The 27955-nt window shown below is 39.7% G+C and overlaps 1 protein-coding gene across 6 annotated transcripts; it reads right to left on the reverse strand.

The window, feature by feature from the left end:
• Positions 1-942: 942 nt before the first annotated feature.
• On the reverse strand, positions 943-21871 carry NINJ1 (ninjurin 1). Of its 6 annotated transcripts, none has more exons than XR_011144022.1 (5): positions 21713-21871; positions 12349-12583; positions 7371-7521; positions 3698-3981; positions 943-1329 (listed from the first exon to the last, which is right to left on the reverse strand). XR_011144022.1 is itself a non-coding variant. In XM_068960267.1 (4 exons), the coding sequence occupies exons 1-4, from the start codon at positions 21782-21784 to the stop codon at positions 1236-1238; spliced, it is 552 nt and encodes a 183-aa protein (XP_068816368.1). In that variant the 5' UTR covers positions 21785-21871; the 3' UTR covers positions 943-1235. The 6 variants fall into 6 exon arrangements, 4 of the variants coding, with proteins under 4 accessions (XP_068816368.1, XP_068816369.1, XP_068816371.1 ...); XR_011144023.1 differs by having other exon boundaries at positions 7360-7521; XM_068960267.1 differs by lacking the exon at positions 3698-3981.
• Positions 21872-27955: the final 6084 nt, after the last annotated feature.

Consider the following 27955-nt stretch of genomic DNA (forward strand, 5'->3'; position numbering starts at 1 on the left):
TCCTTTCAGATCACTCTTTTGCAAATATTCAAGTGATTGAGATTGTTAACAACTGTAAGAAACAATTAAAGAGGATGCAGACCTTTCCTGCAGGGCACAGGAACAATGCTGCGCTCTGGACCAGTAGGATGAGTGCAGAGCGCTGACTATCCCTGCGGGGGGGAAGTGTGCCCCAGTCAACCAGTGCGTATGCTAAAGTGTTTGGCAGGGCTCTGTGCGACTTGCAGGAAAGCATGGCAGAAAACAGGATAAAGCATTTGCTAGAATAGACTAAAAAGAGCAATGAAAAACATCTGAATGGTGGTTGAGAGGAAAATAGTAATCAGGGTTATGCTTTTTTAGTTCAGTCCATTTTATAGTAATATTCAGCTAGAGAATAACTTCAGCTAGTACCAGTTTTAGAAGACATATTTAAAAATCAGTTTCAGTAAACAGTTTTTATCATCTGATTAAATAAATAAAACTAAACTGAGAGTTCAGTGAAGGCAGTCCTAGATGTTGAAGGGACCAATAAGAACAACCAGCCCAACATGTGTAATTACACTGCTCAGCAGCTTATGAAATGAGTAAAGAGATGACCTGATATGACCTAGTTTCCAAGATAGCCAGTAAAAATTCATTTTGCTTCATTATTGATGACTTGTTTTCAAGTGAAATGTTTGCTTAGAACCAGGAACTCTGGAAAAGCATGGAAAACTGAAGAACCATTTAAAATGATGTCTTTGTTTGCAGCCCATAAGAAATAGTCACTAGGACTTTAATGAAACACCCGATTTGAAAAGAAAAATCATATGTTTAAATTATTTATACCAGGAACCAACTTGCAGATGCTTTTGTGTGATTAAAAAATATATGATCTCTGAAGTCTTCAGAGATGTAAGACAGATTGCAATCTGAAGATGTTTTCTAAATCTTATTTAATCACAATAAAAAACACTAACAAACCAGTATCCTCTTTATTTAAAAAGACATTCAAATGTGAGTTGAATACTGCTGATGCCCAGTACATTCTTCTGTCCAGTTGGATGGCTTTAAGGTCAGGCTTTCGTGTGTTTAGGGTCGACAGAAGCAACCAGGTCTTTGGAAGTTGCAAGTATTGCTGTTGTGACGCTGCTGTCACTTACAGGCATTCAGGAGGCAGAATGGAAACAGGATTCACAGTTTTGTTGTCCTAAGTCTGGCTCTGGCAGACTTCAAGAGAATAGGCACCTGTCTCTTAGTGTGGATCCATGTATTCAGCTCTCGACATCAAGAATGTGTTCAAGCTTAAGGATGTTTCTTTTCCTCCTGTGTGTCCTCAGACCCACATCTTGCAAAGTCCATTGGAATCTGTAGTAGATATGTCATCACTTAGTTCATGTTTTATACCCTAGTTTTCTGGATCCAGTTAGCTATTTTCCTTTGCTACAGCATAAGTAACTGGGAGATGGATTACACGCGCTTTGGTAGTTTCTGGTGGACAACAATCTAGCGGCAAAGATATCATAAGAATAGTGATATATTTTTGGGGGGAGAAAACTGTTGCAACAGCTTGTTCACTTGAGTGACCTGAAAAACTATGGCCTAGTAACAAGGGGAGTAAAATAGGAAAGGAACTGAGGGAGGGTGTACAAAGCACTGAAGAGAAATGAAGAGACAAGTGGAACGGATGAGGGAATATCTAAGTCTGGAGTTAATGAGAGCCAGAGAGATGTGGGAAGCAGGAAGGTATATCTTCTTGGTATTTCTGTACTGCAGTCTGGCTGCTTGCAAGTGTTTCAGTGCAAGACAAACCTAATTGTGCTAATAAGGGAGGGCTGTGGCAATAAGCAGCATAGGAATGGAAAGATGTGTTCAAAATTGGGCCAAATCACCACCTAGTATAAACAGAGTATACATCAGTAGAGCATGTGTGTTTTATCTATTTGCATCTGCCTCAAGGGTAAGTCAAAAAGTTAGAGGATCAGCTAAAAGCCAGAAAAACATTTCCTATCTTTTCTTGCTTTTAAAAAACAAAACAAAAATACAATACAACAGAGAATATTAAAAACTGTTACCTTGGCAATCAAAAATGATTTAAATCAAAAATGATAAACCATGGTGTATGCCTAGGTTAAAGGCAGAGCATTTCAGAAACTACCTTTTAGAATGGTCATCTGTTTAGGATGACACAAAGCAATGACTTCAGGCATTTACCTTGGGTGCAAAATTCCCTGTGCAGTGAGAGGAGAGGCAGATGCCTTCAAAGAGCTAATGATGTCAGGTGTACAGACAGGGCAAATATCCCAATGTGTGAAAACCTGGCATAACGAAGGTGGTCACTGAGCCACACACAGTTTTGTGCTTGGAAGGGCTCTGCCTACAGTTGTCTATTTTGAAAAGGAAGGAGAATAGTAAGGTTTCCAGCACTGCTACTCGGCCAGTCAATTTACTGCAGTACAGCATTGAAACTGTTACAATACAAGTATGGATGAATAGTCCTTCAGCAGTTTTTTTTTTTAAAGCCATTTCTCCCGAGTACCTCATTCAGCAGCTGTTCTGAATTATGTTTAAATCCATATGTGCAACACACAATTAAAACCATTGTTTGTCACATACTGAAAAATACATGTTAAGTTGAAATGAAGCAACAAAAGGTAAAATGCAAAATTCAAAAATGTTGTCTACACTTTAATTGTGCTAGTTTCTGATTTGTTTTCTGCTAATTATGCTTATGTTATATGTAAATGAAGACACTGGGCATAACTGGGTCATGAGATGCAAGTAGAGAGCAGTGTTATCAAAAAGTGTAAATGAGATGAGACAGTGAAAGTCATACTTGTATTAATATGTACAGGAAGAAGCATTTAAAAATATAACAGTATGGAAACGTATTAGTACAAATCTGTACCTACAAATAAGCACACCCTAGAATAAACTACAATTTTTCTGATGGCAGATAGTGTGGCAGTAAAATGGCTAAAATGCTTCTGTTGTAGCCATTCTTAAGTATTTAGAGAAAGTGTCAGTCCCTGAGCCAGCAGGTAAGAATCTATGAGGATATTTATATCTCTATATTTATATAAATTAATGAAGAGATTAGCCATAAAGTCTTGAGTGCAAGACAGCTGCAGAAGCCAGTGTTGGGAAGAGGAGAAAGCAGGCTATGGAAGGATGAATCTTTCATTTGCCATTTGAATTGCTGTCAAGCCCTTGAAACCAGTTTTGCAAGTAAAGTTCATTCTGTGTCCTCTAGTTTTCCAGCTGGGCCTAGAAATGGCAACACTTATTAGGCTTTTCAGAACTATGGCTATTGCATGGAAGATGGAGTATAGCACAAAGGAGAGGAAAGTTTTGACTGGTCCAGGGGCAAAGTAGCAGAACAAATGACTATCTGTGAGCAAACCTGGACACAAGATACTCTACTCTTTCTATTTGTTTTATCTTTGCTTTAGTTGAAGAGCAGAACTGGGAGAGAGAGAGGGGAGGAAAAAAAAAAAAAAAAAAAAAAACAAGGCAGAGCTATCTTGGTGCACTGCAATGGAAAACCGCTGCCATGTAGTGCAATACCACAGGCCAGGTGCCATCTGAGTGAAATTAAGGACAATGTGACCATGCCAGAACTGAATGCCTCCAGTTTCTTACCACTCTGGAAGTGTTAAATTGCTGCAAAAACAAAAGGCACAGAAAATGGCAAGTCTTGAAATCTGTGAAGTAGATACCATCAGTTGATTTTTACCTGTTAGAGAAGTGGTATAAACTCATCAGAAAAATAACTAGTTTATACAAAAATTGAAATGCCAGGATCCAGTAAAGTAAAGTCAGTGGGTCAAAATCAAGTGTTCCTTAGATATTAGCTTAAATATTAACACATCGGAAAGTTCTACGCACACAAAGGTGCGTGTTGACAGAAACTTGAGAAAGTTGCTCTGTGTCCAGTTTCTTCAGATTATTTTTACTGCGCCCGAACGTAACTGGCTCAAGTGCAAATGGCGTCTATGGGAAAATGAATACTTTAGATCTCTGAAATGCAAAACAAAGATATTGAGAAGTTAGTGATTCAGCAATTACTGCAAACAACAGATTTGCCTTAAAGCAGGAATTAAGTTCTTTTCCACAGAGTGTGCACCGTGAAGTTTAAGCTGGAAAATGGCCCCTCGCTTTTCTTAGGGCTTTAAGGAGATTATGGACCCATGAACAGATCGGTTCCTGTTACAGACCATTAGAGAGCCAATCCTTGAACATGGAATTGTCATTTGGCAAGCAGGGGCTGCACTTTTGCTGACACTTATTTTTCAAATTCTGCTCAGATGATCACTATGGACAGGTATTTCTAGCACAGGTGGTATGTACAAAAGAGCAAACTACAGATGTAGTGATCTAAACAATTCAGAACTTTAATCCAGACTTGTTAAATTTTAAAAAGACACAGGTTCTAGGCAGTGCATTCGGCCACTTTGTTAGGAAACTGTCCTTATGTGAGAAACATGCTGTTTATCTTTACAAAACATACTATTTTGTACAGAAGTCAACATGTTTTAAATAGCCTTTGGTCTTTTCTCTACCTGAAGCTGTACAATCCAGCTATTTTTTTGTTCTTTGTTGTGGCACTGCAATTTTATTACAGCAGTTTCAGCAGCAGATATCAACCATGCTTATGTATTTGAACAAATACTCTGGCTATGCATAGCTATATGTTAAGTTATTACCATCCACTGGGCAGAACTTTATTTCATGTTGTCATGGTGATATTGGAGAAGGTGCATGCAAGCTCCAACTTTTCTTTTAAGGCATAGGTTTCTAACAGGGGATTCCAAAGTTCTAACCATACTTAAACCATAAGCCTTTTGGGTGGCAAGTTTAGGGACTGTAGAAGGAACAGTGGAGAAAAAAAAACTACAATGCAAGTGGTGTGAAGAGCCCTCCTTGCCAGATGGTGCCAGCTGGGCAGTAAGACATTGCACAAAACCACTGCTGCTTCCATAAACTTCACCATGTGTGGAGCATGGGGAAGGAAGTGGCAAGTGAAAGAGGGCAAAGCCCATGGACAGAAAATAAGAATTTGCAGGGAGAAGCACTTTGCTGTATATTTGCTGTTTGAACAAGTAATGCTCAGAAATGAGCCTAGCACATTAGTGCTGCGCAAAGCTGAATTGGCTTGTAATGCCTGAAACTGATGTCCTGAAGGCTCTGTAACAGTTGCAAGATTTTTTTAAGCAGTTTAGTTCTGAGTCGGGTTGCGGAGAAATACAGGAATGGTGTTTGGGAAGTGCTGTAGAAGTGGTATCTCCTAAAAGTCAGTAAGAAATCTAAAAGGGAGCAGGGCTGGCTCTGGTACTAGAGAAAACTAGTAAGGCATCTCAGAGAATACAAGGACTGCTACAGAAATAGCACCTGATCTGAAATAGCATTTCATCTGCTATGCATCTGATACTAGGTGAGAAGTGGAGTTACTCGCCAAAGAAAGAGCAGGAAGCTGAATTTCATGCCTTTTGGCCTCAATTCTGTGCCACTGTATGATATCTGCCTTCTGTTTATTAGCTTGCTTGTGAACAGACTATTTTATTATACTCTACAGGGCACTAACTGGCTTGGAATTGGATCACCATCAAGTCATTTTCTCTCCTTAGGATACATTGGTGTGATAAGCAAAAACCTCTTCTCTTCTGCTTTAAGTTTTTTTGTTTTTTTTTTTCCCCCCTCTATATCCCAGCTATGGCTGGGATTCTGGGAAGCTACCTTGTCCAGAGTTGAAAATTGTTGATGCTTATACCAGACTCTTGTGTCTGCATCTGTTCCTGGCTTGTACATATTTTTTCCTGTGAAGACAGCTCAAGTTGCGATAATCCTTCATTCAGTTCTCTTGGTTTTATGGCAGTGCAATTTTGTTCTGTTAGTGTCTCAGTGTTTTTATACGTCCTGCTGAGACATATGCTACACCTATAATTCTGATAATGCCCTGGAGACTCTGTTCTTCACTGTTAACATGACAATATATTAGCTTATTTGTAGAGACCATAGCTGGAACATACAAATATCTTTGTTTCACTGCCAGAACTTTACAGGTCTGTACAGTGCATGCATTTGCTCATCTTACTGCCTCAAAAAGCTTATTTGGTTAAAGGAGACCTGCAGAAGGAAATGAATTTCATTCTTCATTTCCCCAGTAGTTTGTTGCACTGATTTCCTCCAGCCTCTTTCGGGTCCTGATAAACTTATGCCTGGTTTCAGCTTCTATTACTGATTACTGTTGCACCACTCCTCAGATTAGAGGTCTAAATGCCCTGTAACTTCTTTTTCACGGAGAAACTTATACAAAAATCAAGTTGCCCTTCAGTATCTAGCACTGCTGAAACAATCAAAAAAAAGCTCTGAAAGTCTCTTTATGTAGGGTCTTGAACTGATTTTTTGTAACAGGTAAAATTTCCTGAGTGGACTTAATCTGGAAGCTAACCCAGACAGATAAGGTTACACACATGGGCTGTGTAGTAGCCAGTGTACCGCGGCTTCTCAGGAAAGCTAAGCTACTCCTTTTTCACTAGGTCTTCTGAAGATGATTTGAGATTTGGAAGAGCCAGAGCAACATTAGCACACACAAACTCAGCAGTGCTGTTTTGAAGGAAGGTGCTGGACTGTAGTTATGACCTGCTCCCCAGACTACAAGCCTGCATTTTAAGTTTATTTCCTCTAATTGTTCTTCAGAGCTATGACACTAGGAAGACACCTGTTTATTTTCACTGTTTCTGTATTTATCCTTCTGTTTAAATAAATAGGAATCTTTAAAATGCAGGTGGAAAAAAATAATACTGGTCTAACTGACTACATTTATCAAATAAAGTGATAGTGCAATCTTTGTGGGCTGAGCCTCTCACAAAGGGAAAATTCTGCAATTTGGGATGGCAGAAAAGCCATACTATGTTCATGGAAATCAAAGGGCTCTGTGCATTGGGTTTAATAGCCCTGGTAGTTATTCGGATAAAGATTAAGCCTTCAATGTTCATAACAGACTGGATGCAAACCTTTCTTAAACAAAAAGGAAATAATAAAAAAAAACGGTGTTTCGCTTCCTCCACCAGTCTTATTTCCCTTCCTGGCTTTGCCAACACTGAGCAAAAGGAGTGGGTATCCCTGAAGGATAATCTTTGCTTCCTATGCAAGGAGCCCCTGACAAAACAAGAGGCTGTCATCAACTTTTGAACTCTGCATTTACAAAATCATTGTGTAATAACTTAACGGTTCCTAGTAGCTTCTGCTTTTGCAGCAATCTAAAGAAAATTCTTTTATCTACAAAGTCTAGAACTGTATAGATAAGCTCATTAATTCTACAGATATGCCTTAGTGGGCACTGCATCTTTGTATGCTACATCCTACTACCTTATGGTGCAGAGAAACCACACTCACCTTGTACTTACTGTCTTGAAGTTGACTCAGACACCGGCTTCTGCACTCCAAAGGCAGTGATAAAAATATTCACAACCACTATAATGAATACTAGTCCAGTTGCAAGGTTGTTGAGGAAATCCAGCTTACTGTGTTTTGCAGGGTTGTTAAGGTCATATTTTACTTCAAAAACAAAAGGGAGGAGGGGAAAAGCTTTAATTATATGTGTATTTCAAAATCCAGAATAAAAGTACTCTTCATTACGCAGATAATTCAACAGTTTCTTATACTAAGCTATTTGTATCAGTCATACTTTAAAGGGAAGTTAGATTCTACAGTGTCAGCACAAGTGTCAAGCAAAAGACCTTCAGTCGCAAGCAGCCTATCAGCATCTGCAATTTCTGGGGATGCACATGGGAAGTGGTGGGTACACAAACATTACTAGGAACCTTCAGTGTTCTTGATTTCTTGAAACTTAGGTTTGTTTGTTTTTTTCTTCCAGATTTTAAGCCTTTAAAAAATTGTCATGAATATATGAAGCTTGAGGTCATGAGAGGAAGGAATGAAGTTTAACATACTACAGTTAAAATGCTATGGGTTCTTGCCAGATAGTCATATCTCTTTATCAGTGCTGGACTCTTGTAATGGTGTCCTTCCTTTGCTGTACTCCCTGCTTGGTACAGCTTTTGTACCGATACTGTTTTTAGAAAGCAAGGGCATTGCATCTCTTTAACAGAAGAAGATTTCAAAGTAGTGCAGTGTAAGTCTCTTACAGAAAGCATCAGCTGTGCAAATATTTTCTTTTGTTTCTTACAGTTCTTCAGTTGAATCGCTAATGGGAGTGAGGGAGGAACCCACAAGGGAGATATTCAGTTTAAGTTTTGATTCCAGGCCTTGTGAAAACATATAAATGAGTTACATTAGGCTCATATCAGACTTGATGATAGACTAAAACATGTACTTGTATAGGACAGTTAGAAGTCTGGGAGTGCTTGCTTGGCATGGATTTTCTCTGCCTGTTTTCTACTGTGGTAAGCGCTTTGCAACTTGGAGGCTGTACTAAAATTCTCTGAAGCTGCTGGAACAAATGCCAGTGAGTTCTGGAGCATGTCCTGACAACAAAGACCAGTTTTGGTGTCTTTAAGACACTTAATTCTTAGATGCACAGATCACTGGAGCTTGTGTGCATATAAAGGAAGTGTGGAAGAAAATGTGTACCAGAGAAGTTCTTGCAGCAGCATAAGTAAAATTTTGAGCTCCATCTGATAGGTACACATATATAGATGTGTAGCTTACAACTCTCCTACATGAGATAAACTTTGTTTTTTATTTTTAACATAATGACTTTGTCAGCGCTGCAGGGCTTACCATAGAACCAAGGCTTGCTTGCTCTTTGAATCAGTTAAGTAGAAGTGGTGGCAAACACGTTCATGATGCTGAAGTAGTAAAAGCCAGACTTGCTTAGTGTCCCTAATTAGAAAGTCTAATGCTGCTTTGGTTTTGAGGAATTCTGGGCACCTGTTCCAAGCCCTGCTTGCTGAAGCAGTGTATTGAGATGTCACAGGCCAGCCAAAGCACTAAAGAATAGTGTGGGGAGGGAGGGGACTATTTGAACTCTATAAGCTATTCCACAGCTGTGTTGTAAATTATTCAAAAATAATGTAGGCTGAGCAGTACTTAACCCTGAAAATGAGTTTATGCATGTCCGTAAAGCATCTGGAGCTATGTGGATGTTGGCATCCTAATGGTACCAAGAATAAATAAAATGGAACATTAATCCTTAAGTACGTAAGACAAGCATTTCACACTGGCTTAGTTTAATTAAAAATGGTGAAAGTGGGCTAACATGTTTTCTATATTAAAAGAAATCATATTTGAAGTATGGGCTTCAATGGGCTGAGCCAGGGGGCTCTGAGAGAAGGACTTCAGATGTTGGATAAAATGCTTGGCAAGGCCCAAAGCCAGGGTTTTTATTGAGTATCAAAAAAAGCTCTTTTGAAGGAGGAAATGCTTTTGATATCTACTAGGAAAGGTGAGAACTGGTAGCTCCTGGATAAAACTATGCTTAAAGGAAAGAAACTGGATGGTAGCATAGACTTCCATTTAGACTTGTGTTATCTTGCCAGAAGTAGTCTTTTCTGGCTGGACAGAAAGGCAAACTATTCCTGCAGGCAAAAACTAACAAATCCACACTGTGAAAAGCAAGCTATTGCTGTGATGCCCTTATCACCAAACCTTCATATCCTTCAGCACCTTTGGGTTCAACAAGACAACGTATTCCAGGGATAGACAATCACTCCAGCAGTATAACCTTATAAACTGGAGGCTTTGTCGTCCTCAGCACTTCAGATGTATGGCTGATGATTGCAGAGCGCAGACTGAACTCTTCATGAATCTCACTGTTTGCCAAGTGATCTACGAACTTTATCTCAGATATGCTTAGTCATTGGGGCTGTGGGTTACTCTTGTCACTCTCAGTGTGACAAAGACAAAAATTAGAGGTGGAAGCCACTTTGGCAACATCTGGCAGCAACAAGCATTAAAAAGCAATTGTCAGCATGTGCTGAGAAATTATTGCCCAACAACAACTGGGAACCTAAGTAAGTATTTAAGTTGTAAACAACTGAACCAACCAACAGGGAGATGCCTTAAACTGAGAAATTTTTTTTAGTTTATATTTCCAATGCTCTCTCCCCACATCCTCCATTATCAGGTTGCTTTCTCTAATCCTTCTCTGGAATCTCTTCTGAGCCAGGAATTGGATTTTGCCCTTGTGCTGTCTACCACATGCATGAACAGCTATATTCTTTCTTTCGTAAGAAAGAAAAAGCTGAATGCCAGCTGCATATCAATAATACAACCATATGTATCCTTGCTTCCTGGGAACTTTTTCCTTGAACAGAAAGCTTTTTTCCAGTTTTGCCAAAAACTAGAATATTGACAGAGTAATGAAGATGCTAATGGTGGCACCTCTAGTTCAGTAAGTGCCTTATGTGATCTCTGGCTATCACCTTCCAGAGTTTTCCTTTAATATATGCTTAAGATCTGTCATAGTAGTCATTAATTTAAAGGGAAAGATTTGAAAAAAGCTATGAGACTAAATGATTGTATATCAGTAGGAAAACAACTGATGCATAGATGCTTCCAGCCAGTGAAGGCCTCATATTGATTTCCATGGATAATGGGTGTATCTGAAGCTGAAAAGCTAAGGACCTTCTCTGATTTCACAGGAATCTTTGGTAACTTCTTCAAAGTTGTAGTATAGATTTTTGGGTGCTGCTAATAAATTTCGCAGATTTCTAGCAACTTTGCAAAAGTGATAGAATTTCTTTTTAAATCTTGCCTAGCACAAGTGGAGGCTGGGGGGGTTTATGACAACAAAGTGAAGTATCAAAGGCCCCTTTAATGTCAAAACAGGAAACCTGAATTTCCAGAAGAGTACTGTCTCTCTCCACTCTCCTCAGGGTTTTGGTTGGGCCTTTTTTGGTTATTCATACTCATTTAGTGATGATATTTTTATAGAAAAGAGCCTGGTTCTGTAGTTAAACCAATATCCTGTCTAATAACTAACAAACATTACAGTGGGTGTAGGATATAAGTGCGCTACTAATTTAGAAACATTAGTTAAAAATAACTATTTTTTATTAGTAAACATTTTCTTGTGCCTTACAGCACATATTAACACTGAATGGCAAAACCTCTATTTTTGAGAACAACAAAGATACTGCATTACACTTCTAAAAACATAAGGTCCTGTAATTCAACAGATAAGACAGAAACAGGGGGGAGCAGAGGTGCAAGGAACCGATTCTACAGCTGTCTAGTTATTAAATGTGACCAAAACATGCACTAGCTGAACTCTTACTTGAACTCATTCTCTTGAAATGAGTTCTGACATATTTTAAAGGCATTGCATCAATTCCTTTTTTCTTCTCCTTTCTGGTAGAAAGTAAAAAGGCTTTCCGTAATGATAAGCTGCTAGATCCTTTGCCCAATAAGGGAAGACAAAGGAAAGTAAAAAGCATTATCATAATATAAGCTTTACTAGAATTTGAGACAATCTATTTGCAGGCCCAGGAAGCTAATTGGACTGTATTGTGACATTACATGTTATTTCATTTTGAGTTTTTTGAATAATAGTGTAGTATGCGAATAATAGGTTGGTATGTTTTGAGAGTGAAATCTTGCTCCAGCTAGTCTATTTTTTCAGGTGGGCATGTAAATCTGCTTTTTATCTAGGAACTGCATAATAGCTATCACCTTTAATCTATCATTCTCTTTAAAGTTGCTTTCTTTTTAGCTTAAGTTGTTTAACATAGATTTGAAAATTGGCAATAACAAGTACACTTCTATCATTCCTCACCTAGAGACTTAGGATGCTTTGAATAACTTCCTAAATTTAAAAATAAGATTTTTTTTTTGAATTGCTGTCAAGCCTATGTTAGCAAATCTTTGACTTAATTGCAGGAATACAAACTCACTGAAGACAATGTGCAATGCCAACATGAAGACGGACATTTCAACTTCCATTTCCATTTTAGAGAGACTTCCAGCTTCACAATATATTCTTATATAATGCATTCTTATATAATTCCTTATATTACTGATATGCAGCAAATAAATTTCTGTCATAGGATTAGGTAACAAGTCTTATCAGAAACAGTATTATGAAACTAGGCAGGCCCCATGATCGTGTCTGCCCTATTAATATTTCCTTTACTGCATTTCATCATGTTCCTTCCTCCTTCAGGCAATTCTAAAAGCAAAATATTCATGCTCTTGGAAAATGAATATGAGGAAGTTAATCAAAACTGAAGACTCCACATAAAACTGTCCTTACTCCTTTTATTGCAATATTTATCTGTCCTTCAAAGAAAACCTTAACCAATTCTGAGACAGACTTTCAAATATAATAGCTTTTTAAAAACAAATACGTGGGGGAATCTATACTCCCCAGGTTCCATCTTATAAGAAAAATAAATGTCAATGGTTCTCGCTGTTGCTACATACCAAGGAATATCAGGAGCACTCCCACTACAACTTGCAGTATGAGTGATACACTGATAAGAACGATAAGTGGAACGTAGAAAGAAAAGGAAGGTCCTTGCTCCATCACGGCTTTCAGCTGGGATGCATTGGCCATCAGCAGGGCAATGTCCAACATGCTCTCAGCAGCGCTCTTCTTATTTGCATAGTGGTTGATATTCATAGGTCCACTTCTTTGAAACCACTGTGACATTCTGTTCTAAAATTGGGATGGGGCAATAAAAAGGTTATTCCAATATCGATATTAGTTGGTGTAGTGGCCTAGAGATGACTTTTGGCCCATTAACTGGTTTCTGTAATGATATCAATAGTCTCAGTACTGCTGTTGCTCTGTCTATGCATCCTTCTTGCTCCTGCTGCCCTCAATCTGATAAAGGAGCAGTAGAGAGTATCTGTACTAGACTTTGGCAGAGGCACTTTTTCCAGCTTATAAGTTCATGCCAAACAGTAAGTATGTTTCCCTCCTGAGAGAAGGAACACTTGGAAAATCTGAAAGTTTGCTCTGAGAAAAGTTGGGTGGGGGGAACCTATAAAACAATCAGGTAAACAGACTGTTGTAAATATTTTAGTCCTAAAGGTATAATTAAAAATGTTAGACATATAATACATTAAATTGACTCTGTGTGGATGTTATCATATCTCTACATAGCTATTTAATTACTCCTAAGCCTAACTCAGGATTCAGCCACTGTATGAGCTTTGATTGATCTCTTCTCCTGCTGCTTCTTACTCTGGTTCATGCAGAGTGAACTATTTTTCTGTTTAAGTATTGCACAATCTGCTGTTACTAAGCCCTGCCCAATAAGAAAGGTAACACTTCATTCCACTTCCTCCCAAAAAATCCAGTGGTGGGGATTTCCCAGTGAACAAATGGGAGAGGGGGAACAACACTAAGCTGCTGAGGAAGTAAACTCAGCACAGCTGCATACTGTAGGGCACAAACAGAGGTAACCTGGAGGGATGCATAAAAAAAACAAGCTTTTCCTGATGGTGGTTCATGCGACCTATCTTGTAATGCGATGCCTTGTCTCCCGGAGGTTTTCATTTCTTTACTGGTTAGAGGTAGCTGAGGGTGACTAGGTTAGATGAAGAAAGATGAGGCAGCTTTCACTGAGGCAGCTACAGCATCTGAACAGCTTAGGAGCTTCCTTCCCACTGCTCTTCCAGTCTTTATTTTAATTCTATCTCATATAATAGAGTAAACTTGTCCTAGCTGACCTCTTAAAAACTGCTTCTTAAGAGACCTTTTCACTGTATAAACGTTTATGCTTGCCAGAAAATACTGTGAGGAAAGCCTCTTTTTAAAGGTTAATTCAAATGCGGGGAAACTCCCTCTATTTAACTCTCTTCAGCGGCATAAAAATTCCCAAATCCAAAGCCAGGTTTGCTGCTGTCCACACTTACAAGTGTCCTTCTAAATAGGACAGGTATTGATGCGTACCACAAACACATCCGCAGTTCTTTCCAGGGCAGCCAACTACCAAACTTGACCTATTTTCACCAGACACACTGTAACGAGCCTTGATCTGAATACTTTCCTGAGAGAGAAATGTCCTGGGGCAGCAGCAGACTAGTTTTTTCCTGTAGAGAGAATGAAACCGTGTAACCCTGCCTTCATGCTCGCGGGAAGAGAAGGGATCTGAAACTAACACGGAGGTCGCTCAAGACAACTAGGTAGGCACTGGGCTTCGTCTATAGCCCACGGTCAAAAACGCTGTTCGACTGGCTTGGGAGTCTGTCCCACAACTCCTTGCCTTTTCTCTCCCCAAGGAGAGTCTCTTCCATGCTGCTGCCCTCCCTTCCATTAAACAACTATAACATTCGGATGCTTTAAAAACAAAACAAAACCATCCACTATAACCATTACAACAGAAGTATGTATTCATTTTATTATGCAAAGCAGCCTGAAATATATGCTGGTAGTGCTCAGCAGAAAGATCCAAACTAATGTTTTTCCACTATTTATTGTATAGTATGTATTGTATAGTTACAAACACTCTTGGTCACATAGTGTAAAGGGGGAAGATTAGATATGTGTAATAGTAGAACTTTGTTTCTGAGTATGGGGATAAAATAAACTATTTCCAGTAGACTGTGAAAGTAATCTCTCTTGCAGCAAGTTCATAATAGAGAAAGTCTTTTCCTATGTCTAGTAGCTAAATAACTGCTTCCTGCCAAAGATACTGACTTTAAAATTTCCTTTGGCTTCATGAGCCTGTAATGCATAACACAGGCAAATAATCCATGGGTAGGTCTGACTCAGCCCTTAACCCTGATGGAAAGGGCCTGCAGGTAAACTATGACAACTGATTCATTTGTTTTTACTCAGTGTAGGAATGTGACTGTAAGTTTTAAGTGGCTGCTTTTCTCTAAACTATGCAAAAAAGTAAACAGACAGGGTCACATCTTCCTTTCGGTTATATCTGTGACTACATGACATGAGATAGTTTCTCTGTAAACTGCAGGATATGACCTTTTCTCTTCCTGGGGAAATATAGTGCTGCATTTTTAGGACCTTGCTGGTTGCTAATCCTCTATTTCCATATGGTCAAGCTGCACACAGAAACAGTGGAGTACTGTTTGAACTGTGGTGGAAGCAAAGGTTTCGAGTTGCTTCAAAAAGTCTTCTCTGTTTATTAGAGTTCAGAAGTAGAGTACTGAATGCTGCTAAGGCAAAACTTCTTACTCCTGGGATCACAGCTCAGCTGTTTGTCCATGATGTTTAGATTCTGAAAAAAAATGGCATTTTAGATTAAGAGACTTTCAGCTACCACTCCTGGAAGTGGACCAGGTCACAATTGGACCTAGGCAAGCAGATGTGTGCACACTGAAGTGCTGGCTCAGTTGCACAGAGTATTTCCTTGGCTTGAGATTCTGTCTTCTGTTGGAAGAAAGAACCTGCAATCATGGACGCTCCAGCAACAATCACTTTCATTTGCTTGGTTAGAAAATGGAGCTTCTTGTCTTAAGATGGAAAACTATTATAAACATGCAGATTAGCATTGCTTTCTGAAAGAACAGTTGAGGGCAACTGCTAAAAGCATTAAAACAAATGCAGGCCAGCTACAGCAGTGCTTGGGAAGTGAATAAACTTGTTACAGCAGTATGCAGGCAATGAAAAGAGCTGTTGCCTTATCCTCAAAGTAAAGATAGTCATGTACAACAAATTATATGGAAACTTTGCTATGTGGCTTTATGGTTACAGAGATTCAAAACACATAGCAACACATGCAGTCTTCTGCACTAAGCTAGTGACTATACTATTACCACTTGTAGGGATGCAGCTAGGGAAAGTGAAACTGCTGCAGATTTTCTTTGACTAATGTAAACTAAGGCTTTTCCTACGCATGCCATTTAGCAAGAGAATGATATGTAGTATCATTCCAAATGAGGAATCCTTTGATACACTTTAGTCTCAATATAAACAAAATTTCAATTTTCAAAGTTTCTGGTATAGACAAGCTGATCCCTACAGTTGGTGTCACTGAGGAAAGACAGCATGTGCGTGCGCATGTGGATGGACAAGAGCCAAGTGTAGCTGGAACTGCAATATCTGCCTTTTCGTGTCAGTAGCAGCATGCTTTCCCCCCAAGCGGCAGCCTCTGAGCAGAACAACTTGCCATGCTAGTCTGCACAGTTATAAAAAGGAGAGGAGTCAACAGCCTTCTCATCTCACTGTATCTATGACTGAGGCTCATTGGTGGAAGAGCTTATTTCCACACAAATGCAGGGCTGTCCCCAGAGACAGCACCACTGGGTGTCTAGGCATGGGAAAAGGGTCTCTGCTTCCCCAGAGCACTGGACACAATTTGCAAGGAGAAAGCTAAAATGCTACATCAGAAGCTGGTGCTTTTTTGCTTCTTAAAGACCAAACCTAATGTTTATTCCTTCATATCAGGGTGGAATTTATTCCATACATAGTTTTAACAATAACTATATTAGTACACACTTTGCTACTGTTTGCTTTACTACCCATTATAATGGTACCACTAAAAGTGAGTTTCTTTAAAGTGGAATTAATGAATCCTTTCCATATTTCAAACAAACAAAAAAGCACTGAAGTCATTAGATGCATAGATCACTTAAGACCCACCTGACGATTCAACAGGAAAAAAAAAAAAGCACAGAGAATAGAGACATTTGGAAACAAATAGTAAGGTATCTTGCTAAATACAGTGACTTAGAAGGATTTCCACCTTCTGTTACAGCAGTAAATCACTGTTTATGATAAATTACATGGCTCTCTGAACAGAATATTTTCCAAACACTAGTGACTACTGAAGTAGTCACAAATTAGTGTGCTGAAAGTCTGACAAAAAAGACTAAGAATTTTGTTTTTCTTGTCAAACTTGACCTCTCTCCTGACACTCTCCCAAAATCGTACCAGTTAGTCTGTTAAGACAAGATGAATGTCAACTGAAGTGGCAGTTTTTGATATGCAAGTCATCTGGAAGTCAAGGAGGAAAAAACACGAGTGAAAATGATGCCTATTTTGGGTTCATACATAAACTTAGTTGATGTTCATTTCTGTCGTTCTCAGCATGAACACAAGAGGAAAGAAATCATTTAGATTTTCAGTGCAAATTTTTAGAATTCATCCCTTTTGGTACGCTTGTAGGCACTTAGTTTCTTAAATGTCTTGCATCACATCTTTTTCTAAAGAGAAGGTTTAAAAACAAACAAAAAAATCGTAGTAAACCTGTAAAAGATTCAAATATTACCTGAACCAATAGGATCCTGAGAATTCAGAGTTAAGAGTCAGATTTGATGATGAACATTAAATTTAGTGTAGCCATTCTTGTGAACAAAATTAACTCCTATTTGCAGTAGCACAGGACTGGTTATGTCTTATTAAATCACACTAGAACTCCAGTATTTTGGAGTTAGTAAGGTGAACCTTCAGTTTCCCAAATCAGTGCACTGAAACCAGGAAGCACAAAGCATAAGCCAGAAGTACAGCCTGAGTTGCTTTGATTCATGTAAAGTTGCCATTGCAGCTACTGGTAATGTCAGCTGCAACTGCAGAAACTTGAGCTCAATTTTTTTTGCATTATCAGGCTCAGTGTCGTATCTAGGTTCCTCAAAAGCACAAATATTCATTTTACTATCAATTACAGGTATTAATACTAAACACCTTCATGGTATTCTAATATTAAATCATTCTGCAGCAGAATGCCTTTATGAAATACAGGAAACCAGTAACTTAAATGGGATAACTGGGGAAGGAACACTGATTATTATTTACATATTCAAGAAAAGATTTCTAAGAACTGTTTCTGACTAATGACACCTTCCTTAAACTATCAGAAGGTTCTTTACCTCCAAGGAGACTTACTCTGAAATGCAGTCTTGATAATTTTTGGCTTGTTCTAATTCTGTATACAGTTTTCTTTCTATTTCAGACTAGTGGTTACTACAAGTGTATGGCAATTTATAGACATTTTTAATAGCTAAATAGCATTGAGTCAAAGTGAAATAGGGCAATTTTGCGGTCTCATTGTTGACAGATATGACCTCTGATAGGCTTGTAATGACATGGAGCAAGCTTCATAAAATTCCTCTCTTTAGGGACAGTCCTAATATTAAAATAATGGAAAGATGCTTAGTAATAATGAAGGAATATAAGGCTGTGTTCCTGAGTCATACTGATCTTACAGCGAGCTGTTCTTTACTATGTTTTGCAACAGTCTTTTTAACTGAAACTATTAACAAGATGCTAAAAAAACCCTCTTACTTAAAATGCAATTTTGTAAGTTTCTTGAAGTATTCATCTTTAAGGAAAACATTTCATGGCAAACTCTTCCAGAACTTCAGTGGTAATTTCTTGTTCAACAAAGCACAAAATTTCAGTTATATCAAAGAGGAGAAGAATCTGACAAAAGGAATAAATGTAGAACTAAAACAGAACACAACTTCACAATTTTATTTTTATTTTTTCTAAGATTAGTCCTATAGTTGCCGAATTGAACCAGTAACTCTATACAGCCATTTAATGATCCCAATGGATGTGGAATTCCTGTCCACATCTCCATCACTTATACATAGGAAACATAATGGATAAATACATAGCCACTCAGAAATGAAGCCTTGCTCTCGGTCTCTAAAATCTTGCTGATTCAGAAAATTAGGAAAAATATTCTAAAAAGAAAAGAAATATTCTTCTGAGAAGAGTATTTAAAGCTATGCCAATTATACCAGAGATGACTAGATCCTTTGTATACCTTCTCAGGAGATGTGATTACTTCTTCTCCTCTCCTTCCAGTGATACATTAGACCCCTAGTTAAGCTTAGCGCTGCCTCAGGGAAGGGGAACCCACATCTAGTACTGAATTGTCAGTTACGTTTCCTGTAGGAGTTCCATTCCTGGGGGTAGATCTGTCCGTTCCAGTGCTAACCTAACACTACGCTACCTCACTTGTGAGAGCTTCCGTAATCACATCTTGAGACAGTATGGTTGCAGGTGATTAAGAAAAAAGAATAGAAGAATTTAGCTTACATTCACACTTCATAGACAGTCTGTTTTCTAGCATAGGTTTTTTTTTTTTAAAAAACCTATACTTAAAAAGGGCTACATTGCGCAAGGGAAAACACAAAATGTGACTATGTAGCGGATGTGATAGCTATGACAATTCCCGAGGGCTCAAAAAGCTAGTAGGAAGAAGGAAAAAGTACAGTTGTGTTATCTCATGGCAGAGCATTGTTCTAAAGCTATACTGCTTCCAGGATCAAGCTAGAATATTTTTACTAAATGACTTAAAAAATAACCAGCACTAATAATGACCAACTTTGTGAAATGAAGATATAACTTGAACTTGAAACTTTTAAGTAGAAGCTTTCTCTAGTACTAAATTTTTGTCTTGCATTGCTATTACTTATTTCAGCCATTCTCACGACTGGACTGTGAGCTACCTATGTTACGCGTTGTTAAAGCACTGTTTGTTTATGCATGCTTAAAAAAAAAGCTGTCACCAACATGGGAGTTTCACTTTGTAATACTTCAGAACATGATATTTCATTTTATGTGCTCTAAACTGATTTCAAATTCCTACAGATTTGAAGTTTGCTACTTGTACCAAGAAATGTCCATGTCCTTTACTAAAACTACTTTTATATTCAAGATAACATATTAATTCATTTTTAGCAACAACACAACTATAGTGGAAGCAAAATATTTCACAGCCATTCTCCTCTATTATCCCATTCCTGTTCACCTTTTCATAGTCCTTTAACAGGGAATACCAGCTGAAAGAGTATTATCATGGAAATGTTACACAAGATTTTACAATGTGGCAAACCTAGACGGTTTCCATACGGGTCGTGAGCACAGGAAATACAAGAACATGAAAAAGCAGTTACTACTGCGTTTGCACGAACAGATCCTTTGCACCAAGGGGTCAGATGCTTCTGCCAAGTGCAATTATTCCCATTAGTCAGTGAGGTGTGCCAAGCCAACCCTGTATCTGAAGCTGTGAATTCCTTGCTTCTAAAAGCTTGACAGCTGGTAAAAATTTATCCAAATTAATGACAAAGTTGAAATAAACCACAGGAAAGCACTGTGTGACCACTCATCCAGAATTATAGTAGGTTTAACCAGCCTTTTTAATTCATGTGCCTCTACAAGGTGTTTCAAGGTAATGTGACTCTTGTCCCAATTTTGTATCACTTAGCCTAAAAGGAGGAAAAGGTACCAGTTTGAAGATGGGCGCAGGAAAATCTGTTAAGGATAGGGTAGGTGCTAGGATGCATATGAAACTCATCAGGGCTGTCAGAGTTGTGACGCCTGTAAATGTTCTTAAAAGCAGACACTTTGGGCTCCAATACCAAAGGCACCACCAGTGGATTCGTGGCCTCCCCAGGTTTAGCTGGCTGCTTAGCTGAGGTGCTCATTTGTTCGTGTGAAATGTGGACTCGGTCAGATTTTTAAGGAACCTACCATTTCAAAACTGGTTTTCAGAAACCTGCCCCTATCTGTTTCACCTCACATATGTGTTTTCAAATATGTCTGTCAGAAAATGAAGAAGTGTCTGGAAAGCCCTCTGAAGGGCTAACTATTTTGTAATCGCTCATTCTTCATATGACACATTTGCACAGGATTTGAATAGTTTCTATGGGAAAAAACGTAATGAAATGACGATTGCGTGCAACTGAAGATGAAGCAAAATGGGGAAGATACAGAAATGTTCATAGGACAGACTGAGATTAAAAACCAAAAAGCCCTGTTTATAGTAATTGTGATGCAATCAAGGCTCTGCCTGTGCTAGATTAGGAATGCTGAGAAGTGAGTGACTTAAAGGAAACCTCTGTTTGACTTGCATATGCCAGCCTTGATTCTCCTTAGGTACTTTCCAGAATTTATTAAAACCAGATGTCTTTCTGGCATGAAATTGGCGTCAACAAGGGTTTGTCAGGAAGGGAGGGAAGGAGGACAGACCTGCTCCACAATCAGTCCAGTCTGTCTGTAACCAGAAAGTTTTACTGCGGATGGAGAAGGCGGGTCAGTATAACTGTTTGTGCGACAGCATCCTAGCCTGGAGTGAGAGCTGCTTTTTTGAGGTTTAGTTTAAACCTCTTCTAAAGCAACATAAAAGATGCTCTTTTACCAGCCTAGCTTTTCAGATAAGTAACATGCTTGAAAAACATCCTTTACATGTATAGGATGAAACACTTTCCAGTGAAGATTTTTTTTTTTTAAGTCATGCTTTTACTATATAGAACGGTAAAAAGATGAAGGGTTTTTTTTTTTTCCCCCCGGCTTTTATGTGGATTACTGTATGGGAAGGGGGAAGAAGATAGCCCCAACCCTTTAAGCAATTCATCTGCCTTTTGCGCTCATCCTTCTCCTGCGTAGACTTTCTTGAGCCGCCCGCCCTCCTCAGGGCGACCGGCCGCCCCAGGCTCAGAGCGGGAGCCCCCAGGAGGGACGGCCCGCAGCTCCCTCCGGGCAGGGCAGGGGCTGAGCGGCGAGGCACCCCACGGCCTGCCCTGGCCCTTTGGCTGGGACCTGGGCCCATCTCGTGCCAAGGAACGGAGAGGATTTTCTTGCCGGATTTTTAGTTCCTGCCTTTAAATTGAGACAAAATGCGCCAGCCCCCCCCGCCCCCTTCCCCGCAGGTGGGCGCGGAGGGCACCGGTTAGGCAGCAGCCCGGAGCAGGGGGGACATCGGCAGGGCCCCCGCCTCCCCTCAGCGCGGGGTGCCGCGGCCTGAGGCGAGGGACGCGCGGCCGTTGCTCGCCGCGCGCCACCACCGTAACGGTCGCTGCGGGCGGCGAGGGGAGCCCGCGCTCCGCTCCGCTCCCGCCTCCGCCCGCCCCGGCCCCGGCCCCCTACCCGCTCGGCGGCCGCCGGCTGCGCGCCCTCCGTCAGCCCGTTGAGCTCGTGGGTCTCGCTGTTGGGCTCCATGTCGGCGCCGCGGGGGCAGCCTGGGCCCCGGCTGCCCGCGGGGGAGCCCTTTTGTCGCCGCCTCCTGCGGGGCCGCCCCCGGGATGGGCCGGGCCCGGCCCGCCGCCGCCGCCGCCGGGGGGGAAGTTTTCGGGGTCCCTCGGCTCGGCCCGGCCCGGCCCGGCCCGGCGCGGCGCGGCGGTGCAGCCCGGCTGGGAGTTTCCCACGTCACTGGACGGAGGAAACGGGAGCGTTAGCGAGCAGGGTGGGAATCCAGTTTGTGCTAGTTACCTGGTACGGGTTAACACGCAGCCTATAGCTGAGACCGGCCTGAGTCATTCCTTCCAGGCTGGAGCAGGCAAAAAACCAGTACGGTAGCTGCACGAGTACGGGCAGTGCAGCTATGCGTAAAGATATGAGATTAGTTGGGGGTGGATAAAAATTCCTGTCTTTAGGCTTTTGGCTACTCCGTACAACGGCAGAATAATCACTGAATGCACATATGAAGTGGTCTCTATGCTAGGTATTTTCTGCGTTTTACTTGAGCTTTGAGGCAGGGCTCGCGGCTGCACTTGCAAACGTAGCTACTGGGCAGTGTCTGGCCTCGCCAGGAGACAAAGCCTTTCAGGGAGGGCCCAGAAGCCACGCAAGAGCCAACATCACATTTCCTTCCAAATTTTGGCTTCGGGGGGAAGTTACTTGCTCCTCTTGAGTTTGGAACTTAACAGGAGCTGGGAGCCTGAGCTGCTGCCTCTCACAGTCAGCTACTTGGTTTTCAGGCCAAGTTGCAAATGTTGACAGAAAATCAGTTTTGTGTTGCTAACAATTATCTTCAGTGCTCCCCAGAATACTGTATGTAAATGCTGCATTTTAGAAAACTCCATCAATTAATAGTATTGAAAAAATTGAAAGTTGAAAGGTAGGGTTTTTTAAGTGCTCTTTCATCAATGTTTCTACATTTTCAGTTTCTTTGTCCTTTTTTTTTCTCCTAGACTTATTTTTCCACCTGTGCCAGTGCAAGGGATGTGCATAAAAAAAATTGTTATGGTAATGGAACACCCTCAGAACAGTCTCAAATGCACAGAAACAACATAACGGAGAACAGTAAAGGCAGTCAAATGGATAAAGTAAGAAACAGAGGAGAATAATTGAAATTAATTTTAAAATGTTATTGCTATAAACAAATCTTTCACTATTTAAATTTAATAGCGTTCAGACTAAAACAAAGTAAACTGTTTCTTATATGGCCACACGTAATCTCTTTTCAACCGGTAGCAAGGTTAGCAATGAACTGCTTATCAGCACTGAAAATACTCTTACACAGAAGTAGTTCAGTGGGTCTACTACGTGTCATGTCCACACGTGTATTTCTCAGGTTAACACCATTGATGTCTTCGGTGCTAAGAATCTTTTTTCTCAATAAGTTTAGTTCAGTTTCTAAAAAGAGTTAAAGCATAGATTCCTCTTATGCTTGACTTTGCTCATATACAGAGAGTTGGTGAGGAAGAAGCATTACTATCTATTCCTTCATCGCCAAGATAAGTAAGATAATATAAGTATCGTGAGACATCAAATGAAAATCGCTACAGTATACCATACCACTGCAGCTTTTTCCATGCCATGTGTGGGCACACCTCTCTAATGTGCAAGAGTTACTGAGTGCGTGAAAGAGTGGAATTCTAGACATCATCTTTACATTTGGTGAATCTTTGTGACTTTTTATTACTTTGGACTTTCTTTAATGTGGTTTTATGGGAATTCATATTCACCTCAATGTTAAACTGCACTGAGTTCCTGTTGCTGGGTTGTTTTTTTTTTTTTTTTTTTTTTTGAGTTCACGGTGTCTTTTGCTAAAGCAGACTTAACTGGTGACTGAATACATTTTTAGAGTCCATGTAAAAGCGTATGGACTACCAAATATGGCTAGTCACAACTTAAGCACAAGTTAGGCTTCCATTCTTAATGCTAAAGGTCACTGAAGATTTTACTTAGCTGTATTCAGAAGTGTATTGAATTACTCATTAACTTTCTGCTTATAAAAAAACTCCTCGACACAGTATGCACCAGCAAAAGTTATTATCTTGGCAAGCAATGTAGCAAAACATTTATTTGATTGGACTTTATAGGAAATCCTCATCTATACTGATTCCTGACGGACTTTTCTTTCTCTGTTTAGCTCAGAGGGCTTGACAACCCCCATTTAGAGAGAGAAACAAAGTTTTATTATAGATTCATACAAAATGGAAGAAACAATGTATTATGAGTACAAGGTATATTTGTATCTCTCCTTACGCTGAGGACAACAGACAGTAAAAGAAGAATGAATATAAGCCAAAAAAACATTTATTGAGTTATGCTTTGTTGAACCATCACTTACAAAGTTAAAATTGAATGGGAACACCATAGTAATTGTTCAAGTGGTGTCATGGTTGCCAGGGTGGACACAATTTTTCTGCCAAAGGGTCAGCACAAAATGAGGTGACCCTGGAGCAATTTGAAGCAAAGCTATATTCTACACTGCTTTGGAATTAGTTCCTAACTAGCCCAAGACTTGAAAAAGTACACTACTTTTTTTTAATTTTTGATTTTGTAGTAGTGAACTTGGGTAAAGGCCAGCCTAGCTGAATACATTATCAGCCACGTTGCTAGTTATTTTAACAGTCATTAAATTGCTTGGCCCATAATTGCCACAGCATTCAGACTCCAAGGAAAGCTGGTCAGAATCCTCTCCAACTGCATGTGTCCACTGCCATTTTCAGAAATACTGCTGTCTTTAATTGTCCCTTTGTCATCTTCTATAGCTCTTTGCAAATGCGTTTTGACAAATTTGGTTGGCAGCTGTAGAGGTTTAATTGGCTCTAGTGAATAAAGTTCTGCCCTTAATCCTGAAAATTGGAGAGGAACATCTCTGTTCTCTGTAGGTAACATTTAGCAGTAGGAGTGCCAAATTCTTCCTTTTTTGTACTAACTCAGATTTTTATTGCACTATCATGTGCTAAAGGGGTGTGTGCATACAGAACCTATTGTTAGTCTTATGGGAGAAGGGTATATTTCAGTGAACTGAGAAATAATTTAGTTTGAGTTTATGAAATGGCCTGTGAGCCAGCATCCACAAACGGTCTGAAATGGTCAGTTCAGAATTGTGGCTGCGTGTTGTTGTGCTTGTCAGCCCCGTGTCCATTTTTTAACGATAAGTTTTCTTGTTATCAGGCCCCTGAGTTGAGTTCTGCTAAGTGAATCTGAAAAACATTATATTTTGCTGCTTACAAAAAGGACCTTATGCTTCCTATAGAAAGATAGTTACAGACTCAAGCTAGTGGCAAGAGAGGTTATGGAGTGGTGATGTGATCAGTCTGCAGCCATACAATGAAGCAGTAAGAAAATACTGTGTGGTAGGTCATTTTGCTTGTTTGTAAACTGAACATAATCATTACAAAATGAGAACTCTGCAAGAATCACATGAGCTTGAGTCAGGATTTTTTGACAAACATTATGCAGAGCAGATATTGGAGGGCACGCAGATGGTAGAGATTTTCTCAGGACCGCTACTGTCAGAATAACTATTGAAACATAGATGGGGGTTTTCAAGAAAAGAGAGTCCCGTCACTCTGCATCTTTGCACCTTGACCTTGAAATTAATTTGCAGACTGTATCAGTGTTTCAGGCCATTAATCGTGATTAACTGATTTTCTTGAAATTGCTGTGATGATTAAGTGATAGGCACAGAATTATCCTAGATCTCTAATGACACTTAGAAAGGGTGACAATATGTATTTTCACTAAAATTTTGAGTTTGTATTTCTTTTTATTTAGGCATTCATTTTCCCTAAGTAAATATTGTTTATGTGGCCAGAGAGACTGTCTAAAGAGAAGCCCAGGATAAAAAGTACACAGTACTACCTGACATTTGTGGTCACCATAAAAACAGGTCATTATGCAAACTAGTACTTCCTAACTAGAGCACAAGTTTAAGTAAACAAAATATAATATGATATAATCTGATATAATCTCTCCAAGGGAAAAACAGAGATCAGTCATTCACAAATATAAAATACGTGAAGGATCTAGGAAAGAGGGTACTGGTGATGAAGAAATGAGATTGTCTGAGCTATTTAACACGGATGTAGAGGCTGCAATTCCAAAACTTGGTGTCAGCAACAACTTCATCACCTTTTATAATCTACTTCCACCTTCCTCAGAACATCCTATTTTATTTTACTAGCTTCTAAGCTTATTACACAAATGAGGCTTTAGTTCCTTGCCCCTGCAGCTATTCTGAACAAAAAAGACTCTCTACTGTAAGATATCTGTAGTCTGCTTATTTCTTTCGGGAAGAGGTGAATATGTGTCCTATCACTGTAAGTACTTGGGGTGAAAGCGCATTGCTTTCTGCTGTTTCTTCCTTTTCTGGTTTCCTGTTACTCCTTCAAGCCTTGCATTATACCCTCCAAAAACTGTTGTTTCAGAAATCATGTTAAAGATAAGTGCATAATTCAGATAGTTCTTTGTCTTTTGCTCCAAATGCCTGACTTTCTCCCATGAGCTGAAAATAACATTAATAACTAGGTCATTCATAGTGTCTGATCTCTTCGTAGTTCATGACTCCTGCTAGAAGTGAATTCTAGGGAAGCAACTTTTTTATTTTCTTTATGTTTTTGCCCAAATACTACATCTTATTGTTTTCTTCTGATCCCCTGTCCTAACTTGCTTGCCTGATCTTTGCCCTTCATGTTTGTGTGAGCTACTGGGAGTCAGGAGCAGTTTACATGATGGTGGGTGCAGGTAGAGGGAGAATCTCTTGCTAAGGACAAGAAATCTGTCCCACTTTTCCTTTTCTTAGAAAAATGAAGTTGGGTATATAAGAATCAAAGCATTAATTTGGAGAAAAAGCAAAGGAGATTTGCAGGACCTGTCAAACATCTAGTCTAGTAACAACACTACAAAATTCCCTACATCTTCCATTTGTCTCTCCAAAATCAGTCTCTGAATCACGTGCTTCCTTCTGCTCGTTCCCAGTAAGGCACTCTGTTTAAAACAACTTCATAACTCATGTGTAAATGGTACTTTTTTTCTATTATGAATGGTGCTTGTATGGTACTTTTTTTCTATTATGAATGGTGCTTGTATGGAATTACTTCGCTGCAGTGGGACATATCCAGTGATGTAACGGATACTGCACGTTAATCTATTGTAGTTCATTGTGTGTCCTGGGGTCATGATACATAATTTAGATCTGGCCTGTTACATACACAGGATCTTTAATATATCTTTACTTAAACAACACTCTTCATTCCAAAGAGCCCTAAGATATGTTGCAATACTTATGTTCCAAGATTTCTGACTCCCCACCAGAATGCAGCTTGCTCTGGAGCAAAATAAGGCAGATAAAACTGAGAGAGCTAATGTGACCATGGCTGTCAAGCAGGCATAAACTGCAGAAAAGTTTAAACTTAGTATCTGGACAAAACTGCATGTTGGAGAGAAAGAGGAAGAAACCTAATTACAACTGTTTTGGGTTATGGCCACAGCCATCTCTTCTATTAGAGATGATTATTGATGGAGAAGAGGTTGAGTATACTCCCTTAAAGATTTAGATATGCTGAAAACAACTCAAAGTAAAGTTTTGATTTGAGATTTGAAAATAAATTGTAGCAGCCCACCGACTATGGCCACAATCAGAGAAGCAGGCCACTAGCTGATTTTTAGGGGCAGTAAGAAGTGTCCGGGGAAGAGGGGTATACATTTATGTGAGTGTAATACTGGCAGGACAAAAAGGCTTTCTGTGCTGTAGGCAGATAACAGGTGCTTTGCTACTTCAGAAACTATTTAGCGAACAGTTAACCATTACATAACACCGTGGTCAGGAGGTTTATTGAATCCTCTTCTCTCAGGTTCACTAAATGATAGCCTACTTATGTTGCCAGTTGATGGAATTGTCCCAGAGCAGCTTAAATTGTAAAGGTCTATCTGACAGCTCTCAGGAACCAAGGTATGTGGATGGTTGTAACGACATCAAGGCTTTGAATGTACCTCTAATATCTTGACTTATTGTGAGCTTTCACGGAAAGCCAGTGGTCAAGGCACATGATTGTAGATAGTGTCCTTCACTTCTAGACAGAAGGTTCTGGAAAGACAGCAGACTTTTTGCTTATCAGCATAGAATTGCTTGTGGGCTTAATAAAAGAATCACAT

This window comes from Struthio camelus, chromosome 14 (assembly GCF_040807025.1).
Source record: "Struthio camelus isolate bStrCam1 chromosome 14, bStrCam1.hap1, whole genome shotgun sequence".
Taxonomy (NCBI): domain Eukaryota; kingdom Metazoa; phylum Chordata; class Aves; order Struthioniformes; family Struthionidae; genus Struthio; species Struthio camelus.